Here is a 20,957-nt window from a genome sequence, read left to right on the forward strand (position 1 = left end):
GATGAAGATGAACAGTGCCACAAGAGGCTAACTGGGGAGCAAGAACTCTTGCAGTGGTACTTCTTTTTGTCATTCCAGCACAGCGATCAGTCTTCCCCTCTCCTCTGCGACTTCGTTGAGGACCTTTTGTCATCCCTGCAGCAAAAGGTTATGAGTTTAGCACCACGCACCCTCAAAGCCGTTCGGGTGCATTGATGGACATAACCTGCAGTATAAACATATTGTAGGAGCAGGAGACAGACATTTCTCTCCCACAATCCATGCAGAGCTTGAAACCAACGGCCTCCCCGGTAGGGATGACGCAGTTATAATTAAATAAATCACAAAAGTAGCGTTCCAAAGCATACAGAGTGCACAGATAAAAGAAACTAAGGTCACAGGGCGAAGCAGTCCCATCAATACTGGCCCGGACGTCACGTCTGGTGCGTGGGGCATGTAGACACACCAAACTGAGCCAATGCGGAGCAGCACTGCACCGCTTGGTGGTGAAAATGTTTCCCAAGACAGCTGGAGATCATAGATGAGTAATTTGTGGGAGGAAGGAATCCAGGACAATTTACAAATATTATACGGTTCACAACAACAAGTATAAACAATATGAGAAAAGGGACGGGAAAAGGAGAGAGAGGAATTAAAGCTGATATCCAGGTTCAAGGCACAAAATAAGCAATTTTGCATAGCAATATGCTATGCAATTCTGTAGGTTTGCTAATTAAATTGACACTTGCATAGCAAAGCAAAATATATATTTAAGTTCCCTTGTTCAATTACAGCAGAGCTCGCCTTGCATTCCTCTCTTGCCCTCAAGCCTCTCTCCACCCTGTTTTCTCAGTACACTGCAAGTTCAAAGGGGATAATGGAGAGAGAGTGCAGGAGCCCTCATCTCCTCCACTCTTAAGTGCTAAAGACCTGTGGGGGAGTGCTAGGTAAGAATTTATTTTCTTATTCAAATAACTGCTAACCAGAAGTAATCGGGTGATATATGGGATAAAGTAACCTCTACCGTCTATTATATGGATATTGCAAGTCACAGAGGAGTTTAGTGACCAAATAGAGGAAGAGATCTTCCAATTGCTGAGTGATATAATCACTATAATCAATATAAAATCTGTTTGGGTTAAAAAAGCAAAATGGCAGCTCCTAATGTGTAGCAGAAAAATTGTTCAAGCAGTATATTAAAAAGGTATTGAAAAAAGTAAAATGTTGTGCTTGAAAATAAGTAAACATGCAGATTCTTGTTGAAATGTGTTAAACTCCAGCAGTGCACTAATTTTACCAAAAGCTATTCTGCAAGCAAGGAATTCGAAAAGCTTTTCACAACTTTAATTAAGTGCTGCAAGGACAGCTGGAATTCTCCATGCTGGCTCAAGCAGCAGGCATTGTGATGTCAAAACTGACACATTATAACTGATGACCGAGAAGTTGTGATGTCATTTTCGTATTACAGGTCAGTTAGCCTGTAAATAAGACCACTATTTCCAGAATTCTATACAGATATTGCAGGCTGCCTTGTATCATACTGTTATTAAACTAACTATATCCTGTCTGGCAAAGAACAGTATGTGTTAATTTTCTTTTCTTTAAAAGACTGTCATGCAATTCCATACCTTTTTTGTCATATCTATTAATTTGTGTCCAGTCATGCAGCTAACCTTTTATAGACACTCATTCAGGGCTTGCAAATTCTTTTCGTCCACTTGCATAGTCAAGTAGATTTTATGAAGGGCAAGTACCATTTGCAGAGGGTGTTCGAAACTTTTATTTAACATTTTCTTTGTTTGCAGCACATGTCAAATAAATGTTGCACAATGCATGGGTGGCTGCAATGTGCCAAACAAAGTGGTTTTGTGGTACCATACATCATTTTACAAAAAGCACATTTAAATTTGGTGGCATCTGTTGCCATCGGTCAAGTGCATTTCTCTTAGGTCTAGTAGATAAGCTCAGTTACTCGACTTTCAGGCCTAGGAGAATTTTAAAGAATTGACAGTCTGCGACTCATTTCACTTGCGTCTTTCTTCAGTGGTACACCAAACTGCTGTATTGTTGCTGATTTTATGTTGCGGGTACAAAACACTTCTGGTAACATTAAAGATATTAGAACAACATTGCTATGTAAATCGTTTTGTTTGCTAATCAAGAAAATGTTAACTAGCAAACTCTGCTTATCATTTTTTTTAAAACAAGAAAGCAATGTACTAAGAATAGAACTACGAGTCACTAAATTGAAGACAAGTAGGAGGAGTAGGAATCAGACCAAGAGATAGAGTGGGTCGAGTTAGGGAGATAAGAAGGAAACTAAGAAAGAGTGGCACGAGAAATTCACAGGAAGGAGTGGGTGGAACAGAAGATTCAGTGGCCAACTGTGTTGAACACTGCTAATAGCTTGCGTAAAGTGGGAAGAGGGAATAGATTAGAATGACAGGCAGATGTGTGAAAATGAGTGCCGCACAGCAGAGCCTTTTTTGTGCAGTCAGAAAAACAAAATCCAGCCTACATCAAATAGTATTTGCCACTTATGGTTCAAAGCAGCTTTGCCTTAGTATGGCAGTGCTTTAAAACCATGGTGCATTCATTGAGAATATTTTTTTACAAAACGATGCTGCAAAAAATACTTCGTGTTCATCTTTCTCCTTGAAATGCTCTAAGCTATACTAAACATCAACACAATCTATGACAACTTTGACCTTGTCGTTATCATTTCTAGTGTACAATTCAACCTTCTGCAATCGGAATTGTTGCCTAAAACATGAAGAACACATTCTTCCATACCTGTCATCAATCAAGGAATGGAGATGAGGCTGTGACTTTGTTGGGCTGTTCTGTGAGGTGGAATGGCAAGGCTTATCTTCCAATGTTCCAAGATTACTTTTTTGAACTGTATCCCCCTCATATATCTTCTGTTTCAGTTGCTGTATTTCTTGAGATATCCTATGAAATAAATAGAGAACCGTAGCTCAGTGTTTCATATCATCCCACAGATGGGTCGAGTTGGCACACATCCCACAGTTAGACAATTAACAGTTAATAGTCACTAAGACATTCTAAAGGTGATTGTTATTATTAACAGAAACCACTTAATGTCTTCTGTAAGGAAGGCATGGTATCAACAGCAGACACAGACACAATAGATGCAAGTTTCAAAAACCTTTATTTTTGTATTTTGGTACGGTTGGGAGAATTCCTAACTGGCCCTAATTCTAGAATGGGAGTAGTCTCGACCATTAAACAAATAATAAACAAGTCCAAGTCAGTCTGGTCAAAATAAAAAGGCCTATACTAAAAAAAAAAAAAAAAAAAAAAAAAAAAAAAAAGAACCTTGCCCTCCTTCTCAAATGACAAATGTGTAAAGGGGATATCAAAAGGAAAACTAATGTCTTAAAAGAAATGTCAGAATGGCTTTGGAAACAACCCCCTTCCCACGTTCAGACGCACTGGGTATCAGGAGTTTCTTAAGAGGATAGTTGGCTGGCACAGTTCTATCAGTCTGGCACTTTTTGGCTACTGGTTCAATTTAACAGTTAAGGCTAGGGCTGTAAGCTTTTGACAGTTCCAAAGGTTCTTTAGGCTTCGTCCGCCTTGCCATAAATGCACAGTTCAACTCTTGACTTTTACTTTACACCAATTCAACACAGGCTTCCCGCAGCCGGGCTCGAGCCCGTTTTTCTTTTCTCATTTGTCGCTTTCACCACAGTTCCACACAGGCTTCCCTCTGCTGGGCTCGAGCCTGTTTTAACTCTTTGTGGGGTTCCTTTCCCCACGTTTTGTTTCATCCAACTTTTAACTGTCGAAGACTTTCAAAACTGCAAGGATTTTACATACACCTCTGCATGACTACTTCAACCTCTCTTTAACCAATTTAACAATCTTCATAAACTCACAACACCAATGCCTCTTGGTACTTGTAGTTTCTTAGAATTAGGATTACTTTACGTTGCCCTCTTGGGCTTCTTTAAATGTCCATATCTCCACTTTCCACTTTATCAACTCTCATTCGGGATTGCGGTTACTTGCTTGCCCTCGTTTCCTGCTTTGAATGTGCAATTTCCATCTTGCAGGACCACTCTGTTACTTTTTATACTTTCATTAGACTTCAGTCTTTTATCGGCACATGCACAACTTTCAACTCTTGTTACAGTTTCTTTTTCTCCTAACACAACCCGCGCCTTTGTTGCCCTCGATAACTCACTGGTCGTGTTAATTGGCTTTATTTCTTCAACACCTTTCAATAAGCAGTCAAGGCCGTTACCAATACTTCCTCTGCTCCTCCTCAACTCCATCATTCACCCGGGAGGGTAGTGGGCCTCCTTTAAGTACTTTGAAGGTATAGTCTCTTTCCTAACTCAGTTTCAGACTTGGAACGCTTACGGCTTCCCTCGCGCATGGAATTCTCACCTGGCTCTCTCTCATTCTCTGCAACTGCTGATCAGCCCATTATAGCCTTTCAACCTCGATAGCCTGGTTCGCATCAGCCCCAGAAGAGCTGCTCCTTCTCGTACCCAGACCCGCTCTCAGTGTGCCTGTGCATGCCACCTTTTATCCTGACAGGGAGTGTTAAGAAGTGGCAGGTGTGTGTAGTTAGGATGACGAGCCTGACTCTGCCTGATCTCATTAAAGGGGCAGAACCATTGCAGGTCAGTGGAAGTAATCTTCCTAGCCTCATTCCTCATCTTCCTCAGCTCAGTAGTGCTGTCAGTGAGAAGTAGGGGGGAATTATGGTAGCTGTAGTTTCCCATTAAATAGGTAGGGATAGGGGTTAGATGGGTTGTGGAAAAGCGGGATACCATGTCTCACCATCAGGTGCTTCTCCCCCGCTCCCTGCGGACCCCCTACCCAGGTGATCCACCCTCGGTTGTCCACCCTCAGGGTCGTAATCCAAAAGCGATGGCCTTTCCCTGGCCACCTGAGTACAGGATCCCCAGGGACTAGTTTGTTAAACACACTCTGTTTTTTCACACTTCTAAATGACAAACAATTCTTCTTTTATGAATGTTTACCACTCAACCTTTATTTTATCATTTACTCTGGTTCCTCAGAGTTCAGATCCATGTTTGACCAGGAAAAATGTAAACATTTCAATACAAAATGCAATTTTTAAAAATGGGTATCCAAAAGCACTGGTGAATATTCCCATTCTCACATAAAACCTAAAGGTTAATCCATCTGAGACATGTCAGAGATCATTCTATGAAAAATGTCATGACATACACAGATTTCTTATCAACCTATATTTACTAGTTGTAATAGAGAGCAAAATCTATACTTATCAGTCTTTTTCTCATCGTAGATGTTTGAATGTATGGGAGTTACACAGCACAAACGTAGCTGGGAAGCAATGGAGTACTTACATAGGGGACAAAGCCAAGGGATACATGTATTCTGCAGGGGTATCAGGGATGGGTAGGGGGATTTAAGTGTAGATAGAGCGGGCTAGCGTGATCTGCTCTGGTAACTTGTTTTATAGACAGGATGCGCAGCAGGAAAAGGCATGTTTCCTATTTTGTTCTCTCTTGATTTTCTCTGTTCACAGTCTGGCGATGTTGTGGCTTCTAGTGATGAGCCAGCTCTGGAGATGGCGAGTGACTTAGTCAGGTAGAGTGGTATTTTGGTTGTGACTGCATTATAAGTGATGTAGGCTGTCTTGAACATGATGCGTGCTCCAAGAGACAGCCAGTACAGTGCTTTAAGGATGGGAGCTATGTGGTTATATTTACTTACTTCTGCGATGAGGTGTGCTGAAGCATGATGGGTCGCTTTCCGAGGAGCCAAGGTGTCATATGGGACTTGTGGTAGGTTGGTGTTGCAACCATCCAGGTGGGAGAGGACTGTTGCTTGAACTTTTCTGAAACCCGGGGTAGGGATTAAGGACTACGGAGGAGCAGGAGCTGGCACCATGTCATTTGGGTCTTTTTGGCATTTGTGTTTTGAATGTGAGAGTCGACAGTAAAACACAGACTGTGCACTGGTGAGTTGAAGTGTGAAGCCATCAAGCTTTATTTACGTCAGATATTTCTGCAATTCTGGACTTGGGCATGCTTATTGCGGTTATCTAAGAGAATGAATTTGACCTTTGTCGGGTTGACCCTCAGATAGATGCTTGACATCCAGGCTTGGATGAGGAACAGACATTGCTGGAGTCTATGGATACCGTTAATGCGTTCTTTAGGTACCGATGTGTGTTTTCTGCATATTAAAATGTCTTGATGTCAATGTTAGCAAGGAAATTCCCCTAGAGATTCCATGTAGAGATTGAAAACGACATGGAGCAGTATGGAACCTTGTGGAACTCCACAGGTTAAGGGGAGGTGCTTGGATCTGATGGCACCCACCTGGACAAGTTGGTGTCTGTTGGATAGGTAGGCGGGGAACAACCACATGACTTTGCCTTTGAAAATGGGGAGGATGCAGAGTAGAGCTTCATGGCCAATGGTACCAAAGGTGTTACAGAGGTCAAGTTGGATAAGTAGGCAGGGGTCCCATTTGTCCAGGATGTGGAGAGAATTATTGTTAACTTGGATCTTGGACATTTGTGTGTTACATCATGGTCGGAATACACATTGCTAGTCCTGGAGGAGATTGTGCTGAAGAATATTTCATGCAGTTGGACGGTGCTTCCTTCTCTATCACTTTGCCAAGTAAGGGAAGTTGCACGAGGGGGCGACAGTTGGCCAATTGATACAGGTCAAGTGTGGGTTACTTCAGTAGGGCGGTGCGGGGGAGATCTGTCCCGTAATCAGTGTTTTTAGCAATGTGCCTTCGATGAAGGAAACATTGATGATGCTGCGGCCTGTCAGGTCCTCAGCAGCAATTGTGCTGAGTTCACTATATATTCAAATGTTGGAGGCTGGTATGGATGGGACACTATGGCATGTTTGGAGTTACCACTGTATGGCCTTATACCTTGTATAAATGTCTGTGAAGAAGTTAGTAACCATGTTGCATTTGGGATTGAAGCAGTGCTTCATAGTTTGGAAGAACACGCTGCGGTTTTTGGATTCTTCCTTGATGGCTGATGTGTAATGGTTGCCTTGGCTGTGATGAGTGCCCTATGTGCTGGATGGAGTGTTCTCAGTGTGATGAGAGCTTCTTGTTGGTGGGATTGTCTATATAACTTGCATTCTGTGATTTCTGAGTGGAGGGGTTATATTTGTAGAGTCGAGGTTTAAGGTGTGCATGGGTGCTGGTGGTCTCAGTTTGGCTGTGTTTGAGTGCATTGAGCTGGGCACTGATGTTCTCCAAGGAGTCAGACATGGAGGCCACAATGATGGATCAGTCTGATATCTTGTATGGTTTAGGCTGGCCTTGGTGGGCTGAAGTCTATGGTGGGGGACGATGGGTATGGATATGTGGCCCATTCAGCCAAAAGGTGAGGGAGGTTGGAGAGACATTGGATGGCTGGAGACATACGGTGAATACCAGGTCCACCCAGTATACTGCCTTTGTTGTTTTGGTTTTGTAAAAAGGTGCTTTATATGTATTGTGTCAAAGAGTTATGTAGAGTCTCCGATTTTCATGGTTGTCTGGTTTCCAGGCAGGATAAGGTCCCAGAGGAAGATGATAGTTGTGCTTTTGATGGATGCTGATGTGAGGTCTGTGATTTCATCAAAAAAAGACTGATGGTTTGGGGTGGTCAGTGGATAAGGTGGCTGTCTGAGCGTGAGTGAGTGGGGAAAAAACAGGTGAGGAATTTTATGGGTGCATGTGTGAAGTGCTCCTCTAGGGTGCATGTCCATGAGTCTTGTAGAGGATTGCAAGCCCTTCTGCAGCCTTGTATTGGATGTTGTAGCATGTCAGGACAAAGACATCCAGTATGTGTATGGAGGTGGGGTTGAGCCATGAACTTGTGATGAAGTGTGTGTCTGGGTTGAGAGTTGATTAATGTGAGAAACCTGAGGGTATTCTCCCAAGTAGACCTCAGAAATCCCTTATTCAGGTGGCCAGGGAAGGGTTGGCGCTCTCAGATCCCAACCCTGGGCGTGGACGAGCGAGGCAGGATCACCTGGATAGGTTATGCTCAGGGAATACCCCAGGTGAGATGCAGTACTATACCGGAGAAATGGACGCGGAAGACGAGGTCCATAAGGCTTTTGTGGGCTATATCAACCTGATCTCCCTCCCTTCCTCCCATTAAATCCCCTTTTCTTGACTCCACCATCCCCTCCGCATCGGGAGAATCCATTAGACACCCTGTTGCACTTAGGGAAACAGGGATTCTGGGGAATGTGGTTTCTGTTTCATACCTGAATACTCCCAGTCATTCTTCTTCACGTCCCCTTGATTATTCTTTCCAAAACACCCAATCCATCTTGAAAAAACACAACCAATCCTGTCCCACGGATTATCATTTCCTACATTTCCAACCTGCTCAGACAAAGCACTATCGTTCCCACAAACCCCACTGTTTATTTTCTTGCAATCATCAGGGTCAGTACGGTTTGTTCCACACACCCTACAAATCTCACCCTTCCGAGTGTATCCAAACCCCTAGCAATCAAACTATAATCCCATATAACACCTATCCCCCTCTATACCCTGTAGGATATTCAAACACTCTGACTTACCCCTTTTCTGACTCAACACCTTTGCACAACACGATAGACAACAGATTAATTAATTCCAGAACAGTTCACCTGATTTGTCCCAACCCCATGGGTCAGGCAAAGTCAGCCAATTAACCTGAACCACACACACCTGACGGCCCTTTCCTTTCCCCACAGGGATAAAAGGTGGAGAACGAAAGCACAGGGAGAGCAAGGCAGACTGCACGTTTCAGTCAACTCAGCACGGAAGTTCAAGAGGAGGAAAAGACGGTGCAGACCGAGGAGGTGACAAGGAGAGAAGCGACCTTGCCCTTTATGTGCCAGGCCCGTGAAACCTCCATAACCAGAAACATGAGACCGTGAATAAAGGCCAGCATGTGTTGCAGCAGATGTCTACGGTATGCGAGACCCTCCTCCGCTGATAACCAAGCTAGGGAAGGACGTCGGTCTCAGTGGTACCAACCTTGACTCCAAGGATAAAGAAAGGCAAGCGGTTCATCACAGCAGGTAAGTCGAGGGGAAAATCAATAAGAAACTGAACTGTCTTGAACGAAAAGAAAAGTAGCCAATGGCTAATTTGAAATGTAAAGATACGATTGAAGAAAGAGAGGGAAAACCAGATACAGAGGAGGCCGGCACCATGTGGGTGCTCAGGTAGGAAATTCTGGGCAATTACCCTGTGGTAGAGAGACTACTCTAACCAGAAGCCCTGGGAAAGAGACAAAAGAGGTCAAAGTGGTCATACAAAGTTCTTGTAAAATCCTCTGTACGATTGAAAGTCTTTGACCAACAAAGGATTTTGAAAGAGAGGGAAATGAACCCTGCATGATGAAAATTAGTACATGAACTTTCTGTAGACGTTAGCGAGAGTGAACCCGGAGGAGGGGTGCTAACGAGATGGGACGAAGCCTCAAGTCACTGTGAACAGACTGTTGACAGGAGTGAACCAGGCAGACGCGTGTGCACAATAAATGGTTTTGTGTGAAGGTTGAGAAACGCCATAGTGAACCCGGAAGCGGGAGGCTGACATTTGAAAGGGGACCGAACCCGAAGGAGGAAGAACCAGGGGTGGAAAGTCACCACTCAAAAGTTGATTAAAATAATTGGTTCAAAGGACATTGAAATGTGTAAAGCAATAAGTATTGCAAGACAAGCGGAAGGGAAGTGCCCCCCCTTGTCATTTGGGATCCGAGCACGGCCGAGGGAGATCCAGGGGTGGAAAAGTATCACACAAAGTTCATTGAGAAGGGAACTATCTTATGAATTTGTTGAATACAATTACTGAGGGGTTTGCACCCAGAAGAGGGGGATCCAGTGGTGAAGCTGTCACCAAAAGTATACTTGAAGTAGAACTTTGTGTTTGTTGGGTAAAGCATCAGGCCCTCGAAGGCAAGAAACTTTTTAATGCAAAGAGACTTTTCTATCGAAGAACCTGATAGCTGGAGCGGAACTGTTGGCTCGTGCTGAGAAAGCTTGAGCGTGTGCTGTGCTCCAAAGTCCCACCTTATCCCATGCTAAAAACGTGGCGAAGGAAGACCCCCTGGCAATCACATCCTGACTTATGATTTGAGAACACTTCTTTCTTTATTGATACCCTATCCCACACTCTTTTTGTAGTTTAGTTGAAAGAAATTGGCAATAGGTTTTTCTTAGTATAGGCCCTTTTATTTTGACTCGACACAACTAGTACTGCCTTATTTTTCATTTGATGGTCAACACTTGCTCCCATCTTAGATTTAGGTTAGGCGTTTTTTCACCCTGCATTTATAGTTCAATAAACACGCTTGAACTGTGATCACTTGTGTCTGTCTTTACTATTGCCACCTTGAGTTCCTTACATTAGGTCAGCAATGTCTGCTGCTTTTAGTACTGCAGAGTAAGCTTTTATGAGAATGAGGTTGTGTGTATTTTAGATGATGTGTGGTTGGGGATGAGTGGGATGTGGATGAGTTTCTGTGGCTTAGAGGTGTGTGAGGACAGGGTGCTTTGGTTGGGGATGAGTAAGATAATTTTAAGTGCTGTGTGTTGGGCTACGAGTTATGTTGAACATCAATTCTGGTCTTATCCAGGTCCTAAAAGGATCAAGCAGGATTTTCCATCATCTTCGTTTGCCTGGGTGAGAGACACCCAGGGATCTAATAGTTCAAAAGAGAAAGAGTGGGCATGGAAGATAAAAGGAGTAGAAAAAGATAAGTAGTGATTAGCCGGTGGGTACGGTAGAGGTCACACAACCTTGATCTATTTGCACTAGCAGGCCATTTCGCTGCCCGCACCAACATTTTTCTCTGCCTTTGCCCCCCCTCCACTCCCCGCCACAGCATCTTTTCGTAGCTGGGTCCTTTTACTCTTGGCTCCTGATTGTCATGTGTACCCCCCTGGCCTGCTCCCCAATCCCAACTTGCTTATTCCATGGCCACTGTCCCTGCGCACACTCTTCTTCCCAGCGTTATCATTTCCCCGCCCATACTGCCTCATGCAGATCAAGACCCTTTTTCCCCCTCTTTTTGGTCTATCAGACCTTTTGGAACACTCTTGTCACTGCTAATAATGATAATGGCCTCGAGAACAAGGTGTAGTGTTCTAAGGGCCTGCCACCAGTCAGCAGAATTGCTTGGGACATTACCTGCAGAAGGCAGATTGTTATCACACATTGCAGACCTTACCCAAATAATTAGTAGCCTGGTGGAGTCACAGAGTCCAAAAGCTCAGAATATAGGCTATATTTACTAGTTTATGCTCACATTCTGAACCAGCTGAGAGGCTCACAGCACCGCCAAACGACATTTGCTCCTCACCTCTCCCTCTGCCCCAAGACTTCCGTCCACTCCACCTCTCCTGTATCTGTCCTCCTTCACCGTGGGTCCCATCATCATTTCCTCCTCCTAAGGAGCTTCTCACTATCCTGTGGGTCTCCTATTGCTACCTCGACTCTCACCCATGCATATGGCATCCATTTTAGGGGCAGACTCATATACTGTTATTACTCTCTTCTTGCACCCTACATACATGCTGTGTGCAGCCAACACACTTCACTTCGTTTTTCTGCTGCTTGCCACACCAAATAGCACCTGTTCATTTGTTCTGGGATGGGGATAGGTAAAAAGGGTGAAAATGTCCCCAGATGCGTGCCGTACCAGCCAAGTAACTGCTAGCCACGCTCTGTAATGTTCTCATTTTGGGCCATCACCTTAAGCAGCGAGCTCTCGCTGGACCGTATGGCCCACTGACATTATTGTGATAATCTCTAAAACTTGACTGGTGCACAGATTGACACAGGGTTACTATTTCCTAAATATAATGCAAGTAAAGCCTGCAGGCTCATCAATCCATTAACTATATTTTGTTTATAATGAAAAATAACATTTCAAAACAACAAGAAGCAACCACTGGTCAGCTGGGGGAACTGAACTTTGCCACTTACTTCAATCACTGGAAAGATAATATTTATCTCATTCCTATGATTTGGGCTCCAATCAAATGCCCTGCTCTACGCAGGCAGGGGAGAGATGTGGCTGCAGCACCAAATTTATACTGTGCTCAGTGATATTCGTGCATAATTAAAGCCACATGGCACCTTGTCACTTTGCAAACAAAAAAATAAAAAAAGACAAAAGAAATGGTACATCACTGGCAAAGAGATTCAAACTAAGCTCCAATGGCTGCTCCCTTTGAGTTCTTTTCTGTAATGGGCCACCTACTGTGTAGCTTTCGAGGTTCATTTTTTGTATTTGGACAATTTGTTTAAAGAACAATATTGCACATTCTAATCAAACAATGCATTTTAACCGTAGCCATTTTCGGTCTTAACATTTCCAAGCAAAGCACAGATGGAGCGGTTTGAGCCAAGCACATAAGGTAGTTTGCTTTTTTGAAGTCCCTCCCCATTCTGCAGTGCTCGGACTATAAATCTTGTATAAGCATCCCTTGCATGTGCCTATGAAGAGGGATGCAGTGGCTACGGGAGGCAAGTGCTGCCACACACCATGTGATTCTGGGCCTAAAATACACAGAGCATCTTCCAGACAACCCACCTTGACCCAGGGAGGAGGCAGGGGACCGTCACTGGGAACAGAACCCTGAATTCAGTGCCCCTTTCAGTAAGCAGCAAACAAATCAAAACACTGGTAGCTCTCCTATTTAGAATTCCATACTACGGCCAGCTAAGGCGACAACATTGTCTGAAGAACTGTATTGCCTCTTGGGAGGCTAAAAATCCCTGGGTCATCGAAGACTCCTCTCTCTCCTTCTCCCCAAATATCATGGACCTTGCCAAGAAGTCCAACTTTCAGCTCCACCTCCTCAGAGGCATTCTACATTTTCTCATCTTTCCCGAGAAGCTCAATGTCTCCAGAGCTCTGGTTCTCTCTAGGCTGGACTACTGCAATAGCCTCTTCTACAATCTGCCTCTTTTCTCCCTTCGTCCTCTTTAACTAATCCAGGATAGGGCCACAAGATTTATCCTTTGCCTCAATCCAAGGGACCGCATCTCTCCAGCCGTAAAATCTCCCCACTGGCTCCCAATGACTGCAAGGATCAAATTCAAGACCTTCTGCATCACCCACAAGGCTTTTCGGGGCCTGGGACCCCGCTACATTCAACCTTCTCTCCCCAAATACCTCCCTGCTACAGTCCTTCGGTCCTCTAGCTCCAACTCTCTGGTGATCAGGCGTTTCGCCAAGCAGAGAGTGGGAGGTATAACTCTTTCTTCGGCAGGTACCTCCCTCTGGAACGGCCTTCCTGCACCTCTCAGACCTGAGCAGGATCTCCTTAAGTTCTGGAAGATTCTCAAGACTTTCCTTTTCTCCTCCTCCTTCCCTCTCCCCCTCCAGTGCTAATGGTTCCCCCTGCTGCGGCGACTGGTGCCTGGTCCCTCATGAGTCTTACTGGATCCAAGCCCTCCTCAACCAATCTACCCCGGCACACCAATTCAGCACTTACCCTCAGGCGCACTTGCCAGACCAGCCTGATACAGGTTCACCATGTCCCTGCACTAGCTGTATTCTACCCCTGGCTTCCCCCTGCACTTGCCTTACTTGGACTACCCTCAGAAATTGCCCAGCACCTTGGGCACCTCCATCCTGCACTTGCTGCATCCCCCTCTCACTTACCGCAGCCCTTCTGCCCTGTCACCCCCCCACCCACCCACCCACCCCCTGCACTTATTGTTGCTGCACTTGCAGTCTGAATGTCACAAGGCCTAGTAGGACCGTTTATTGTTGTTTATTCCCACTGAACCCTCCCCCCTTTGTCTTGTGACGCCTGTAAACATATGTGTATAGGCACCATACAAATGCCAAATAAAGTGTGCACAGCGGCAGCCTGCTTAGTCTTCTGATGTTAATCAGTGCAGCAACTGTTCATTGAAGAATAAGCAAAGGCTGTCCACTTGGCAGCATCCTGTATGTGTGTATGACTGCGAACAGCTTGGCGCGCATCACATGCACTACAGTGGGAACAAGTACAATCATGTGAAATGAATGGAAAGGAAACTTGGTTACAAAATCTCGTTACCACCACCCTAACTGCACCCATGTACTTACGTTGTCAGGTGTGGCGAACCAGTGGGAAGGAATAGGAGTGTATACGAGGAAGGGACACAGTCAGGTTGCAGGAATAGAGACTGAAAAGGGGGAGGAAGAGGGCAGTGAAAAGAGGATAATAGTGAAGAGAGGAGGAAAGAGGAGTCTGGGGCAAGGGGGAGGGGCAGAGCAAAGCAAGGCAGCAAGGATGGAACGGCCTGAGAAAAGGTGGAGGAAGAATCTCAGGAAGAGCAGAAAGGGGGAGGAGAGACAAAGAAGAGGTGTAAGAAACAGGAGAGTTGGAGAGAACAGCAGCACAGATTAAGGGAGAAATAAAGGTGACAAGAGAAACATCAGAAAGAAGATGTTCTAGGAGATACTACAGTGTGAGGCGCTCAGAACGAAGGAGACAGGAAAGGGATGCAAGTAGCTGGTTGGAGGGAGCAAGGAAGAGGAAGGAAAAGATAGAGAGGCAAGAATGAACATCACAAAAGGAGGAAGAAAGATCAGGAGGAGAATGTAGAGAAGGGAATAGTTGGATCACTGAAACGATAGGAAAGACAAGAGAATATCCTAGTGGAGGGGGCTTGATGAACGTCATAGGGTGAGGTGGAAGGGCAGAAAAGAGGCGAGAACACTGAGGCGGGACAGTAGGAGAGTAGAAGGCGAGAGGACTGTACAGAAGGAGGAAAGGGAAGCCAGCTCGGAGGGGAAAGGAGGTGCAGGAGTGATTCCCTTATGCACACGGTTGTTTAGTCGTCAGTGAAGGGGAGAAAGGACAGGGTTTTGGTGAACCCAGCCAAGACACTGAGAAAGGGAGGTGGAGAGAAAGAGAATGAGGAGCTGCTAGGTAAACTAGACTACAAACCACTTTGTGGAAGACCTGGGGGTCTGCCAACTGTTATACTGTCCCAGATTCCACCCCTGTGAAATTCTGTGCATGCAGGCACAAGTAGGCATAGTGACCAAGGAGCTTAGACGTTAAGACACCGACGGTGAGGAACAGAGATCCTCAACCAAGGAGACAGACGTGCAGGTAATGCTCAAGATCAGGAACTGTAAGTGTCATAAATACTGGGGAAGAAACCTGGCCCAAGAGTTACAATGTAAAATTCAAAGTGTTAAACCCAAAGAGAAACTGTCCTGTAACTACTGAATGTTCATGTTGCATTTATCTAGTTTGGTCCAACCCTATAAAAGACACTAATAGAACTTTGTATAAATACATACTTGCATGTCCATTTTGTGCTGGGGTGGCACTCAGTGACTGCACTGCAGAACAGTAAATCATGCAACATGTTAGCTATGGCAAAATTCTGGCACAGGTAGTGCAGTGTACATTTTGATTTAATTTGATTTGAGCATTTATAAGCACAGACAAACTTAATCACATAAAATATAAGTTACTCACCGTAGTGGCTAACATACTCCTAGTCCATAGTGCCCTTTCCTTCATACTGCATGGGTGTCCATTGCTAGGGACGGGAGACGGAACCTTTTTCCCCAGAAATCAGAAAAATCATCTTCCCCTTTAAATTAAGATGCACGCTGGGGTGCGGCCCTGGGAGCATGCGCTCCCCTGACTCCCCTGACTCCGCCCACTGGCGCCACTCCTCAGTCCCCTCAGTCTCCTTAAGCGACAATAATATTACCATTGCCTAATGATATCCATTTTATAAGGGGGAGGATGGTGGAAAGGGTATTATGGACTAGGAGTACATTAGTCACTACGGTGAGTAACTTATAATTACTATGTCCGTCCCGTTTCCTCCATACTGTATGGGCAATTACAACTGAATGTAGCCCCAGGGTGGAGAGCTGCTGCTCTTAAGAAAACAAGTTCCTTAACACTGCCTAACCAAAAGCCACGTCCAACCTTGAGCTGGCATCCAAGCAATAGTGCTGGCAGAAGGACGAGGGCGTAGGCCATGTAGCCGCCTTGCTGATGACCTGCCACTGGACGTGCCGCTGGAAAGCAACCGCCGTGGCCTTAGCTCCGATATCGTGGGCATGCATAATTGCTGGGAGAGGTTTGTGCTGGCCCTCGAATGCCTCGTTGATGGCCGTAACCATCCACCTTGCTATGAAGGCCTTGGAAGCCTGATAGCCGGGCTTTGACCCACCGAAGGTGACAAAGAGAGCATCTGATTTGCGGAAGCTCCTAGTTCTGTCCGCATGCATGACATCTAGACAGTGCAGAACCCTCTGAGAAGGGTCCTTAGGGTCCACGAAGAGAGTAGGTAACACTATCTCGTCATTCAGGTGAAAAGAGGAAAGCACCTTAGATAAGAATACGGGTGACTTCTAAGCACCACCTTGTACTTATGAAGTAGTATAAGGCTCTGACGCCACCAGTGCCTGGATTTCACTGACCCTGCATACAGATGTAAGTCCACCAGAAGGGCTGTCTTAATGTTATGTTACTTTGCATTTATATAGCGCCTGTATCATTGGTATGATCTTAAGACGCTGGTAGGTTGAACGCCCTTGGGAACCGTAGTTCTAGTCAGGAACGCCCTTGGGAACCGTAGTTCTAGTCGATCGAGAGAGCGAGAGAGAGAGAGAGAGAGATGTAAGGTGCGTGGGTGCACCGGATGTGTGTGCAGCTGGTGTGGCATTTGCGTGATGGCTGCTTCTTAAAGGTAAGTGTGGTAGTTGGGAGGTCAGGAATGTGTGTTCATTCTGGTCGGTTGATACCCAGACTGATTCCTGACTGCGTTAGGCCTGAGGGGACACATAGGCTAGCGGGTGTGGTGAGCCGGCTGTGTTTAATTAGGATGATGAGGTGTATGTGGCAGGTGTTTGTATGAGAACAGCTGTACCCAATGTGTCATAATATTGCTGTGTTCTAGATGAGTGGTGATGTATAGTAGAGAGTAAGCATGGTGATGTGATATGGTGGTTTTCATTAAGGTGCATGGGATTGAGCGCACATCTGAACCATTTATTCTGTCTGTTTTATTCACTCTGTCTGTTCAATCAGCTTCGTCTGTTCACAATTTCGTCTGGTTCATCATTTAGTTTGTTAGTCTTTCCATTCATTCCATCATTCGATCATTCATCTGCAAAAACTGCTCATCCGTTCCATCTACTCTGTCTGTTCCATCCATTCTATCCGTTCCATCCATTCTATCCGTTCCATCCACTCTACCCGTTCCATCCACTCTAAACGTTATATCTACTCTATCTGTATGATCTTCTCCATGCATTCCATCTGCTCCAAGCTTTCCATTTGATCCACCACTCCGTCCGATCCACCACTCCGTCCGATCCACCACTTCATCTGTTCCCACACACTCCATCCATTCCATTTTCTCCATCCGTTCCATCTACTCCATCCGTTCCATCTACTCCATCCGTGCCCCACGCACTCCATCCGTGCCCCACGCACTCCATCCGTGCCCCACGCACTCCATCCGTGCCCCACGCACTCCATCCGTGCCCCACGCACCCCATCCATTTCATTCATTCGATCATTCCATGCACTCTATACGTTTCATGCACTCCATCCATTCCATCCGTTCCATCAACTCCGTCCGTTCCAACCCCTCCATCCATTCTATCCACTCCATCCGTTCCATCCACTCCATTCACTATCCATTCCATGCACTTTATCCATTTGATGCATTCTATCAATTCTATCCACTTCATCCGCATCATCTGTTCCATCTGCTCTGTCCGTGCCATCCACTCCGTCCGTTCCTTCCGCTCCATGCGTTCCAACCGCTCCGTTGGATCCAACCACTCCATTTTATCCACCCACTTCATCCATTCCACGCGCTCCATCCGTCCCACGCGCTCCATCCGTCCCACGCGCTCCATCCGTCCCACGGGCTCCATCCGTCCCATGGGCTCTATCCGTTCCATTCATCCCATGTTCTCAATCATTCCATGCACTCTATCCATTTCATGTACTCCATTCGTTCCATCTATTACATCCGTTCGGTCCACTCCATTCGTTCGGTCCACCCCATCCATTTCATTCGTTCCATCCACTCCATCCTTTCTATACACTCCATCCGTTCTACGTACTTCATCCGTTCTATCTGTTCGAAGCGTTCCATCGGATCCATGCACTTCATTTGTTCCATCCACTCCAACCGTTCCATCAACCCCCTCCGTTTCATCCACTCTATCCGTTCCATCCACTTTATCCGTTCCATCCACTTTATCCGTTCCATCCGCTCCATGTGTTTTGTCCGCTCTATGAGTTCCATTTGATCCATCCACTCCGTCTGATCTAGTCATTCCATCTGTTCCATCCACTTCATCCGTTCCGTCCACTTCATCCGTTACACCTACTGCATCCGATTTGTCCGCTTCATCCGTTTCATCCACTGCATTTCTCGTCGATTGAAAAGCCCAATTGGAAGAGGAGGATGATAGTAGTATGTATGTTTTGTCTGCAAATCAGAGGTGATTCCCCTGTTATGAACCAGTCGTCCAAGTAAAGGGACACAGGGATTGCCTCCCTGCGCAGGTGCGCTGCCACCACCTCCAGTACCTTGGTGAATACCCTTGGAGCCGAGGCTATTCCGAAGGGCAGCACCTTGAATTGATAGTGCTCGTTCGCTATCTTGAAACGCAAGAATCTTCTGTGCACTGGGAACATTGAAATATGAAAATAGTCATCTTTCATATCCAGTGTTGCCTTGTAATCCCCCTTTTTTAGAAGCAGGATTACCTCTTGCAGCATAGTCATGCAGAACTTTTGTGGCTTGACATACTTGTTCGCAGACCTTAAATCTAATACTGGGCGCATAGTTAGATCTTTTTTTGGCACAAGGAAGTAAGGTGACTAGCCTGATGTTCACGGACACCACAGGTTCGAATGGTTTATGCGCCATGTGGCCCAAGACCACGTTGAGGTCCCACACCAGGTGTGGATTTTTGATAGGCGGGTAAAGCCTGGTGAGGCCCGCCAGGTGTCTGTTAACCACCAGGTTAGACGATTAGAGGATGAAAACACCTCCTTCTCCAAGTTCCGGTAGGCTCCAATGGCCGCCAGACAGGTGCAACATGTGTCCACCTGCACAACCTAGTGTGCGAGGTGTGCAGAGAAGGATAGCAAGTCATCCAACATGCAGGTCAATTGATCAACCTCCTTCGATTCCGCCCAGTGGTTAAACCTAGTCCACTTGCTTTTGTACTGGCTGCTGGTAGCATCGCTCTTAGCGCCTTGTATAATGTCTAGGTTAGCTTGCGATAGATGCAGATGCCTTAGTGTGAGGGCTAACTTCAGGGGAGCGAGGTGGATAGCTGTGCCGCCTTCCTGTGAGAGAAGGTGAGCTGGACCCAGCGGAAGGTGCACCGAGGCCTGATCCGATAGGCTGAGAAGTTCAGAGAATCGTGGCCTTGCTGGCCACCACAGAGCTATCAGGATGATACAGAGGTGCCGGGCTTCTCGGATCTTGCAGATTACCCTGTGTACCAGGGGAGTGGGAGGGAAGGCATACGCCTTTATGTTGTTTCATTGGATCTGCATCGTGTCGCCCAGAAAGCCCCAGCCATGTCCCTGCCAGGACGCAAACTGGAGGCACCTCCTGTTGGACCAGGTGGCAAAGAGATCCACCTGATGATGACCCCATCTGTCGAAGATCCCCTCAAGGACCTGTTCGTCCAACTGTCATTCGTAACTGTCCACACCCAGCCTGCTGAGCCTGTCCGCCTCCAGGTTGGACTCCCCCCGGCAGGTGAATTGCTGCCAAGTGAGTGTTGTTCACCAGAGCCCACTCCCAAATGCTGACTGCTAGAGTGCAGATGCTTGATGATGTAATCCTGTCCGTTTGAATGAGGATCGTCTTGCCACTGATCATCGGGAGGAAGGCTTTGAGAGCAAGCCAGATGGCCATCAACTCGAGCCAGATGATGTGGGCCGCCTGCTCCTGACGGGATCAAACCCCATGGACACTGTGGCTGTCCAAGGTAGCTCCCCAGCCCTCTAGAGATGAGTCTGTGGTGATGGTAACCTGTAGTGCTGGTTGACGAATGGGCCTGTCTATCTTCAAGTTGTTGTCCGTGCTCCACCAGACGAGGTCCTGGTAGAGATGAAGTAGGATGCTGACCAGCTCCGCCTGGGAACCCTTCTCCAGACTCCAGGAGGCTGCAAAGTACAACTGCAATCGCCTCAGTTTGAGCTTTGTCTGCTGCACTACCAGGAGACATGCCGCCATGATGCCCAAGAGGTGTTGGTACCAGCACGCCGCGGTCACTGCTCTTGATGGCTGTGATTGTGTCCTCCGAGGGGAAAACTCTCTCATAGCTCGTATCCCCGATGAGGCCCAGAAACGTTAGACTTGCATAGGCTCCAGCTGAGACTTCTTGAGATTGATGGAAAATCCCAACTCGTGTAGTGCATTCATGAGGGCGGAGGCGGTGGGGTGGACTGCCTCCAGAGACCTTACCCTGATAAGCCAGTCTTCTAGATATGGATAGACGTGGTGACCCTGGGCCCTGATAAGGGCTGCCACCGCGTTCATTAGTCTTGTAAAGACCCTGGGGCCGAATTGAGGCCAACTGGTAGAACCTTGTATTGGAAACCCATGAGGGCCAATGGGGTAGCCAGATCGGGGCATGTTGGAAAGCATCCTTCAGATCCAGGGAGCACATCCAGTCTCCCGTGCAAAATGTATCTGCTATAAGCGCTGGGGTAACCATCTTGATCTTTTGAAGAGAAAGGGAACTGTTCAAGGTGGAAAGGTCCAACACACCACAACCCTCAGGCCTGCCTGGTTCTCCTCTTGTATGGCGAAAATCTTTTAATAGAAGCCCAGACCCCGCTAGGAGGCTGGGACTTCCTGCCGAACTCCCTACAAGCGAGCGAATTTCCACCAACAGAGTTGCTGTCCCGATCTGTGGGAGCAGAGGGGAGGACAGAGAAGGAGGGAGAGGTGGGCAG

At 46.4% G+C, this 20,957-nt stretch overlaps 1 protein-coding gene across 6 annotated transcripts in view; it reads right to left on the reverse strand.

Annotated features, from left to right (window-relative positions):
• KIF16B (kinesin family member 16B) overlaps positions 1-20,957 on the reverse strand; it is a 3,050,718-nt gene that overhangs the window by 1,002,033 nt on the left and 2,027,728 nt on the right. For all 6 annotated transcript variants that reach the window (XM_069608346.1, XM_069608345.1, XM_069608343.1 and 3 more), the window contains one exon: positions 2,773-2,931. In XM_069608346.1, the coding sequence (XP_069464447.1) occupies positions 2,773-2,931 (159 nt within the window). The remainder of the gene's footprint in view (positions 1-2,772; positions 2,932-20,957) is intronic.

This window comes from Ambystoma mexicanum, chromosome 4q (genome assembly GCF_040938575.1).
Source record: "Ambystoma mexicanum isolate Mex_15411 chromosome 4q, UKY_AmexF1_1, whole genome shotgun sequence".
Lineage (NCBI taxonomy): Eukaryota > Metazoa > Chordata > Amphibia > Caudata > Ambystomatidae > Ambystoma > Ambystoma mexicanum.